Source organism: Chenopodium quinoa, unplaced genomic scaffold (assembly GCF_001683475.1).
Source record: "Chenopodium quinoa cultivar QQ74 unplaced genomic scaffold, ASM168347v1, whole genome shotgun sequence".
Taxonomy (NCBI): domain Eukaryota; kingdom Viridiplantae; phylum Streptophyta; class Magnoliopsida; order Caryophyllales; family Amaranthaceae; genus Chenopodium; species Chenopodium quinoa.
The window spans coordinates 427,316-437,261 of NW_018742564.1; the positions used below are offsets into that span (position 1 = coordinate 427,316).

At 31.5% G+C, this 9,946-nt stretch overlaps 1 protein-coding gene and 1 pseudogene across 1 annotated transcript; both read right to left on the minus strand.

Moving 5' to 3' along the window:
• Positions 1–924: 924 nt before the first annotated feature.
• LOC110720605 lies at positions 925–4,028 on the minus strand (annotated as a pseudogene).
• Positions 4,029–5,261: 1,233 nt separating this feature from the next.
• On the minus strand, positions 5,262–7,992 carry LOC110720596 (cysteine-rich repeat secretory protein 38-like). The gene is made up of 3 exons (XM_021899637.1): positions 7,106–7,992; positions 5,855–6,072; positions 5,262–5,276 (listed from the first exon to the last, which is right to left on the minus strand). Exons 1-3 carry the CDS (start codon positions 7,968–7,970, stop codon positions 5,262–5,264), a joined length of 1,098 nt encoding a protein of 365 aa, XP_021755329.1. The 5' UTR covers positions 7,971–7,992.
• Positions 7,993–9,946: the final 1,954 nt, after the last annotated feature.

Here is a 9,946-nt window from a genome sequence, read left to right on the forward strand (position 1 = left end):
GCAAGTGGTTTGTAAACGGTTTGATTCATAAACGGTTCGGTTCATAAATGGTTCGGTTTGTACACGGTTTGGTGCAAACGGGTTGTGGTTTGTTAACGGTTCGGTGTAAACGGTTTTTATCGCGGTTCAAACGGTTTCGGATTGAAACGGTTTCGGGTTAGAAACGGTTCGATTCTTTTTTGGTTCGGTTTTCATTGAGTTCGGTTTAGAACTGTTTCGGTTCCTTAACGGGTTCGATTCTTATACGATTTAACATAATTCGGATCGGCTCGGTTTTTGGTTTACTAAAATACGGTTCAGATCGATTTTCGGTTTTAAAAAATCGGTTTTTAATCGGTTTGGTTCTCATTTAGGTCAGTTAGTTTCGGGCAGTTAAATGGTTTCAGTTTGAAATTTGACAGTGCTATATGACATACTTCCTGTTTTATTTTTAAGTGTCTCATTTTGATTTTTACAAAGTATTTTTTGAAATAGGCTTGATTGGGCTTAGCCCATTTGGTATGTCCAATTCCAACCGTAAGGATCACACAATTTTTTTTTTTTTACTTGTAATAAGGCAAGATAAAGAGAAAACGTTAGGACACCATCTCAGAAGACAATTCCTAATGCAATATGGATCACGCAATTAGATAGTGGCCCTGTTTAGTAATTCACGATTAGCTTATTGGTAAGAGTTGATTGCATTAGCTATTTTGACTAGCTGATTGGTAAGAGCTTATTATGTAGATTTATTTGGTAAAATTTGATTCTTAGTTGTAGTTGTGTTAGTTGAACACATGAATGACAATATAGGACATTAGCAATTCATTTTTACTTTACTAAGGTAAGAAGTGGGAGGGCAAAAATGTAAATTAGAGTAACTTTTTAGGATGAAATTGTCATTTGACATCCATTACTCAATAAGTTAATCTAAAAATCTCTATTTTTTAGCTTTTCACAAATTAGTTGTGCCTCAATCAGCTCTTTTAAAAAGCTCTCTAAACAAACAACCAAATTAAATGATTTATGCAACCAAACCTCTAATAACCAAACCTGGCCAATAAGATCTGCCCAATCATTTGAGCAAATAAGGACTAATGATTTGATATGCAAAACATAATTCAAGATCACCATTAGAAAGGTTAACAAGAGAATAAGAATGCAAAAAACCCTGTTACAATGACACTGCTTCTTGACCACTTCACCTTTTTAGTTGTCCTCCGGTTCATCAATGTTGGTCCTGAATAAGAAATCTTCACCTTCCAATTCATCTTGATACAAGCATATTGATGGAAGGTTTAGCCTTTCACAAGGTTGATAACTATTCAATGATCTTGTGCCCTGTGGTTTGCAACATAGAAACTTAAAACCTAATTCACTTGCACTAAGAAATTTAGCATAATAACAGAGCTGAACATAATTATGCATGATCAAATTTTTAAGAATCATTTTCGAAAGGATGCAGCCTCATGGGATTCAAATTGCATATTGGAAAGAAAATATAGCATCATTTGGCCTAATTATTGCAAGTTTAAGTGAAGCATAGTAGCATACATCCAATAATATGAATGACATGCACCGGTAAAGTGGTATACACTCTATACAGGTTTCTATGACACACAAATTAAGTCCTCTTGTCTACTATTCTCCTCATATTCTATTTACTAGTGTTCTATAAGTTCAATATCACTTTGATTCTCCATTTCACCTCAAGTGCTCAAATCAGAAACTCAACATCAAACATGAGTAAGTTCATTTTGGACAAAAATATATGCAAAGTTTTCATGATGGTTGTGTTGTACACTTGGCACTGTATCCATAATCTGAGTAACATAACAGGTGATATATTCCAAGAGCTTATATAAGATAACCTTTGTCTATAAAAAATTGTTTCTTCAAGTGTTATAAATTAGAATAGACTCAAAATGTGGGTTATAGGAATATGTAAAAATTTCCTTTCAGTAAATGAATTTTGGTTATGTTTTCACTTTTAAAACCCTACCTAGTTCATAAAACATAGGAAATTAACCTAACCTTCTTTAGAGTGTAGAAGAAATAATGTAATCCATCACCAAAAGTGCTCCACTTCATTGACCATGTAAAATCAGGAGCTTCAAATAATGGACGCCTAAAGTGTGGCTGCAACAGAAAGTTAAGAAATAAAGAGGAGAAAAATCCATGCTAGAGCTTATATGATTCAGTGAACCAAAGTTTGAATGTACTACCTGCCCAAACGAAATTGATATGTAGATACTATTTGGCTTCAATACCCGGTGGATGCCTTGGAGCATTGCCATGACCTTGCTAATGGTTTTAGCTTTTGGGTTCCACAGATCACCACTGTCCACGAATAATACATCCTTGAATGACAAGTATATCCAAACTTGGCAAATTAAAAGCCAAGTTGCACTTACAAAAGAAATATTTAAGGCTAAGCTACTAATATTGTTCTCACCATTGTTCCTTTCTCAATAACAACATCAAAAGAATCATCTGCGAATGGCAAGTCTAGCATGTCCGCAACCATGGCCTTTATTTCTGACATTTAAGGCAGCACAAATCATCCAAAGTTAAGATGAAGGGGGGCAAGAAAGTGCAACAATCAGTACCGCTAAACCAAAATACATTCAAAATCAGTCAAGACAAACAGCTTGTCAATCATACTTTCCACAAGTGATTAAACCTCGAATCTTCTCTAAATTCACATTGAATTTTAATGAAAGGGCAACAGTTAGCAACAACAACTCATTGAATTAGCACAAAATGATGTACGCCTTAAAAATATCCGAGCATGTCTGTGGAAGGATATATATTTGTTCACACCAAAAATCAATAGCATCATACAAGATAATCAATGACAATGGGCTATAAATTCAATCCAATTCCAAAATCCGAATCTGGGACAAACTTAAAGAATCAAGCTTTCAACAACAATGTGTTAGCAAAATGACAACAATGGCATAGAATTCACAACAGCAAGCAAGATGATTGTACCATTAAAGGAAGAAAATCCCACAAAGAAATGCACGAACCTTTGAATTCCTCCAACAACAATATTTTCTGCACTTTCTCAATAGCAATTGGGAATAAATCAGTGCAAGTGATATTCTTAATCCCATTTTTATACATTTCATCACTTAATTGGGAATTTCCACAACTCAATTCCAAAACCTAAACATTGAACAAATGAAACTTATCAAATTCATATCAAGCCCAGAAAATTAACATAAATAAATAAAAAATACTTTAGTATTAACATTCTACAAAAAAAAAAAATGAAATAGAGAAAATAAAGAGGAATTAGGTTGAATATTCTCCAAAATTAGGTGATGAAAATAGGAATAATCTTAGAGCCATTCATAATGTTCTTCCTTAGCAAATCTATTGTTCCTAAAAGAAAATTTTAGAAATTAAATTAGATGCAATAAATTTGAGCAACGAGTGAAATTAAAATTAGAAACAGGGGAGAGAGAACAAACCAGTAAAGTGGATCAAGATAAGTCAAAACGGAAGAGGGTACTACTATATCTTCGAGACTCTTCTTCTCATAATCCATTGATGAGAGATTCTCAAAGGGTTTTCTTAAACCCTAGATTGAGCAAGAGTGACGACAAGGCTTACAGGTCAACAAGTCAAAGTCTTTATTATCGGAAAATTTGTCAAATCGTTACTTTGTCAGCCTAAATTTAGGTTTCCGCTTAGATTTGGTTTCCTCGTTTCTCTATCTTTGCCCCGTTATTTTTTCCTACCAGCTGGCACCTTGTCCCCACACAACTTCAACCTATTTACAAAAAATGCCATCCTATACACTTCTTCCCCCATATTTACTATGTGCCAATAGTTTTCCCTATTTTTACAGCAACTTTGTTATCTTTTTCCAGTTATTTCGTTTTTATTCAGCCTTTTTAATTTTTTTTTCCCCTTAGTTGAGTCCAAAGTGGACTGACCAAGAATGTCTCTCCTTAAAGGGGACCTCTAGACTTTAGTACGTCTTTTCCTGCCGTGAACCAATGTATAACCAATGTAAGTTTATAATGTCATGCTTCCGTCGTTTTATATACTACGTATTGCAACAATTAATTTTTATACATTCTATAACATATCATCCGTGTTTGTCTTAAAATTTCACGTGGATGCTAATGGGTTAATTATGAAAAATGATAAAACACAAATTAAACAAAATTTGTTTATGGCAAAATCGTAAACAAATTAACAATTTTTTTATGAAATATGGGTTTCAAAGTCATTGATTTATTTACAAAAATGTCATGTTGACTTAATATTTATATTGTTTTATTTACCATTTTGTCATTTGATAAACAAATCTACAGTATATAATTTGTACTACGTATATATTAAAACTCAATAGTTTGGATTGTAATATCTTGCCACGTGTTGCCAATCTCGCCACGTGTCGTCATGGCTTGACAAACATGTGGCATCATGTCATACTATTATTGATCATCGTTGTTTCCTCACAAAAAATTATAATTTGCTAGCATTAATATTTGAACTCATGACCTCATACCCATTAACTTTAACTACCGTTCCAATGACACATTTTCTAATAATAATTTTATATTAAAAAGAGTTATTTTTGCTCATAAATTGTAAAATTTTAATTGTTAACTTATATGTGTATATGTTATAACAACAATACGATTACATAATTATTATCATTTCTTTTAGTTACTTATTCATAAATCATATAGGTTATTGTTATTATAAATATGTAACCTAAAAATGCATAGCGTTTTTATAGGTTTTTCTTTTAACCAAAAAATATGTTTACTTGAAGGAATTTTTTGTGACAACTGAAAAATAAAAATCCATTTAACAAATAAAACAAACTAATACAATATAACATTTAGGTTATTGCATATAAAAATGAATTTTGAAGTTCAATGATATTTGCAAAAATTAAAAAATGACATTTTTTAGAAAAAAAATACCATTATATTTCACAATTTATTTTATTACATTTTTTATATACAAACAATAATGACCTAGCTAGGGTATCGCCCATGCCAAAAACTAGTTTTTTTTATCAAATTAATTAACGCCCATGCCAAAAACTAGTTTTGTTTATCAAATTGATTAACTATGACTTCCTCATTTAAAATTGAGGAAGTAGTTATTTATTTATTTTTTTAAAAAAAAAGAGGGATAAATTATGGATGTTTTTATAATGGTCGTTTGAAATATAACTAGCATATTATTTTAGTGATAAATAATATGCTAGTTATAATTATTGAAAATTTTACATGATAACATGGACACAATTATTCTTCTAATATCTACAATGCAAATATAATTATTGACAACATAAAATAAATATTTTTCGAGAAACTATAAAATTTTAATTAAAGATATGATAAATAAAAAAAATTGAGGATACTAAATTAAGTAATATAATTTATTAATTGGAGAAAAGTATGTCAATCATGAACTATATAATCATTAAAACATTATGGTAATCATATTTTTAAGGAAAATTTGAAAAATACCTCAAACTATTTTTCACGTTTTAGTAATTACCACCTCAAGTTTTTAATTATTTACATTACCACCTACTTTTCTTAAAAACATATATATGAAAAAAATAAAAAATAAAAAATAAAACTCCCACCTCTTTTCCCAAACACCTGTGGGCCCCACTACCAATTGTACCTCTCTTTTCCCTTTCTCACCTCTGTTCTTCCTTCTTCTTCCTCTCTATAAAATGTTAAGGAAAAAATTGTCCCTCTCTTTTCTCTCAACTACTATAAAATTTTAACTAAATTATAAACATATATGGTGTATCATAATTCTTCATGAAATATTAAAGATATATAATTTGTCGATTGTATGAAAGTTTTTGCCCTAGCCAAATTACCATTTGTTCTAGACTTCTAGCTGACGATCGGGCATAAGTAATTAAGAGAATTACCATTTTTTTTTTAAATAAGAGAGAATTACCATTTGTGATGTCTAAAGATGGGTACTTCTTTGCCTTCCGACGAAAGAAATATGTGCACAAGGATATCATTAACAACACGACAGCAAGTGGCACAACAATTGCAATTACTTTAGTTACAAATTCATTCTTATTTCCTGCAAAGCAAGAAGTTGAATATTATTCCATAGTGACTAGCTAAGTCCACTCTCAAGTTTGACTGTATTTCCCTTCAAAAAAAAAAAAAAAAAAAAGTTTGACTGCATTTATAAATCATGAAAACATTATGGTAAAAAAAAAGTCCATGTTTGGTAAATGGCTTTTTGCTGGCTTTTGATTGACTTTATATTTAATCAAACAGACAAAAAACGTATTTGGTAAACGAGATTTCTACTCAAGATTAGCTCTTTGGTTTTGGCTTTTGGCTTTTCATTAATAAAATTATTTTTTTTAATCCTTACTTTATTAATTATTACTCAAGGATAAAAAAGTAATTATATTAATGAAAAGCCAAAAGCCAAAATAAAAAAAACTAGTAACACTATTACATTCATATCTTAAGCTTATGGAGCATTAAGATATACATATATCTTAAGAAAACACATACATATGTCTTAATGCATATGTATATGTTTTCTTAAGATATATGCATGAATGTCAACATTTTATTTCGGCTATAAATGTCTTCAATCATCTATAAGCAAAAACTATAATTATTCAATATTGAGAATAGTAATATTATAATGGATTTTTTTTTTCTTTTTTTTTGAGGAAATATTATAATAGATTTAACAAAACCTCACATATAACTTTTTTTTTTTTTTTGAAAGTAAATCGCAATATAAAATCAAAATAACTTACCTAAGTAAGTGAAAAGTTATGATGGAGCATAAATGTGGGATAGAGGAAATGACCAAATGTAATCAAATTAAAGGAACGAACGAAAAACAGAAAACGTGACAAACTTAGGGTTCGTTTGGTATCACTGTGCTTTTCTAGTTTTTTTTTTTTTTTTTCAAAATTATATTATATATTTCACAAAATGAATAAAAAAATGGTCACTTATCAAAAAAAAACTATTCCAAAATGTAAAACTTTGGGCTGTAAATGGTGCTCCTTAAGGAATGATATAATAATTGCAATATTATAATAATTATAGTTCAACCGGTGTATGTAAAATTAGAAACATACCTTCAGAAACTGGCAAAGGTGTTGGTACTAATAGTAATGAGGCCTTAGTCTGATAGATTTCACACCTTATATTGCAGCTAGGATTCAACATCCGAACTCTTTGACCCCCATTGCAATACGAGCTCATTTTATCGATAATAATTTGAAGACATAACTCACAATCCTTAGGAGCAAGATCAGGCGTGCACTGAGCCATTGTGTTTATTCTCACAAAATTATTAAACGAAACATTTTTAGTCGAATAGTACTTCCAGTTCCCATTCCATGACAATCCAGAATAATTCTTTGGCGAACCCAATTGAGATGCTATGTCCTTCAAAGTATCGCACCCCAATTTCATACTCTCGTTCATATAACTTTTAATGGCTTGAACATTTCTGTCGTTACTTTTCCACAACATACTTAAGCCATCAACATTTCCAATGAAAGACTCATTGGAGTATCGAACCATGCACTTATCATACCAAGTTACTGCACTTTTGGCATTCGGACAGTTCGAAGGTAGGTTGGTAGTTGCCGTAGACACACACCCGCTGCAATCCTTAGAAATAGTATCGCCTCGACATAGGAAAAGGCCATATATTACCTCTGAATTGCTTGCACCCAAGGCCGTGGAATTTGTGTTATAGTTTTCACTATTGGTGCTATTACCTGTTGTGGCTGCCTTTGCTGGAAGGGAATAAAGTAACAAATCGAGATTGCTCTTGTACGAGATATCACCACCGAATTTGGCGGGCGAGCACCATGATCTGATCAGGGTATGCCCCGGATCACTATTGATCAACGATGCCGCAGAAACAATAAGTGATGAAAGAGCTAATATCAGAAATAGTTTTGAGAAAATAATATGTATTAACATGATCATTTTTATGTTAATTAGTGTTGCAAAGAAGCTTCTACTTTACTTTGTGCATTTAGTAGGCATAAGTTCTAGAAATATAAATTACTAAATTATTACTCTATACGTACTTAATAAGTTGGGACAAATTTGTGGAAAATTCGTTTTCTACATGTGACATGTCGTTATCCATTACTAATACCTGCTAGGCTGTGCGAATGTTATCTTTGATGTCACATGAGTACATGACAATGAGGTTTGTAATTTGCAATTCGATATACACGACCAAATCAAATATATATGTATATATAAATACAAGACGGCCCAATGTTCATTGTAATTATAAATACATGATGGGCTAGCAGTGGCGGATCCAGGATTTCTAACTAGGGGTAGCACTACGCATTAGATAATTTTAGAAACCCTTAATTATTAGAAACTTATAATAAACTATTTAGATTGTCGCGAACGAATTAGGTTACCTTTTATATAATGTATCATTTTATATAATGTATCATCTTGTCATATACCATTCCATATTTTATCAAGTGTATGCCCATTTTTTTTTTGACCTTTTTACTATATTCATATATCACAAATTTTCATATACGACCTCCTGCATCGTGCGGCCTGCTATACAAGACGGGCCCAACCTTCTTTTAGGCCCAAAAAAATAACGGACCCCTTTTCTATCCCGTTTTCCGTTATTTTCAAACAATCGTTTGATTTGAATTTCGCAAACTAGGCTTTTTAGTTTCCTTCCTCTTTTCCCAAACCGCCATTAATTCTGTCACTTCATCCTTTTATTTCCCCTCTGCAATTCTCTCTCTTCTCACTTCTTTCTTTAATTTTCTTCTGCAATTTCGTTCTTTCTCTCTCTAAATTACGTTCTCTCTCCTCTAAATTATCAGCTTTTTTCATCTCAATTGTCAAAAATGGTTAAAATCAAGAAGGTCGTTCGTACGGGAAAGAAAGGAGTTTCTACATGTTCAGTCGTTGATGATCCAGGTACTTTTGAAACCCTAATTTTTGCGTTTTCACAATTATTGTTCTTTGTTTACTTGAATTATCTCTAGTTTTTGTTTTGATGATTTTCTTCCTTGTATATGATGTTTATTGTAATTTTTCACGTAATTTCGTTGTTTTTTGTGAAATTTCTGCTTCAATTTCTTTGTTACTGTAATTTTTTACATTGTTTTGTTATTTTCATGTTGTTTTGTTGTTGAATTACTTTTTATTTTCACTTGATTTTGATTTTTTTAATACTTATTTTTTATCTAAGTTTCGAATTTGTTGATTATGAGTTATTCTAATATAATCTTGTCAATTTCAGTAAATTTATGTAATTTCTCATATATTTTGATGTTAGTATTAGTAGTCGTTTATGTAGGTGTTACTTATTTTGTGTTGTCTTAGGTGTCACCTATCTAATGGTTTTTGTTAAGGTTTTCTTATGGTTGTGGTTGGTGATTAGAGTAACATAGTTAATTGAGGTTTTTTGTTTACTGAAGCTGCTCATGATGTGAATGATTTGCATGGTTGTGCTTGCTGATAGAATAATGTAGTTAATTGAGGATTTTCCTTTGTTTAATGTAGCTGCTAAGGATGGAATGGTGAGGTTGTTGAGGATGTAAATGATTTGCAACCTACTAAGGATTTGAAAGTTGCTGATGCTAGTGAGGATGTTACATCTGTTGAAGCTCCTGAGGATGTGAAATCTGTTGAGGTTGCTGAGAATGTGAAATCTAGCATTTTGAAGAAACGAAAAGGTCGATGTGTTGCTGAATCTAGTCAAGAAGTTGATGTCAAGCCTGATGTTGAGGATGTGAAACCTGTCATTGCAAAGAAACGAAGAGGTCGTAAAGCTGCTACTGATTGTAGTCAAGTAGTTGAAGTTGTAAAATTTGAAGGTGAAGGTGAAGGTGAAGGTAAAGAGGGGTATGTTTACATTTCTTCTTTCTTATGTTTGGTGCTTTGGTTTACTTGTTCTTGTTTTTGGTAAT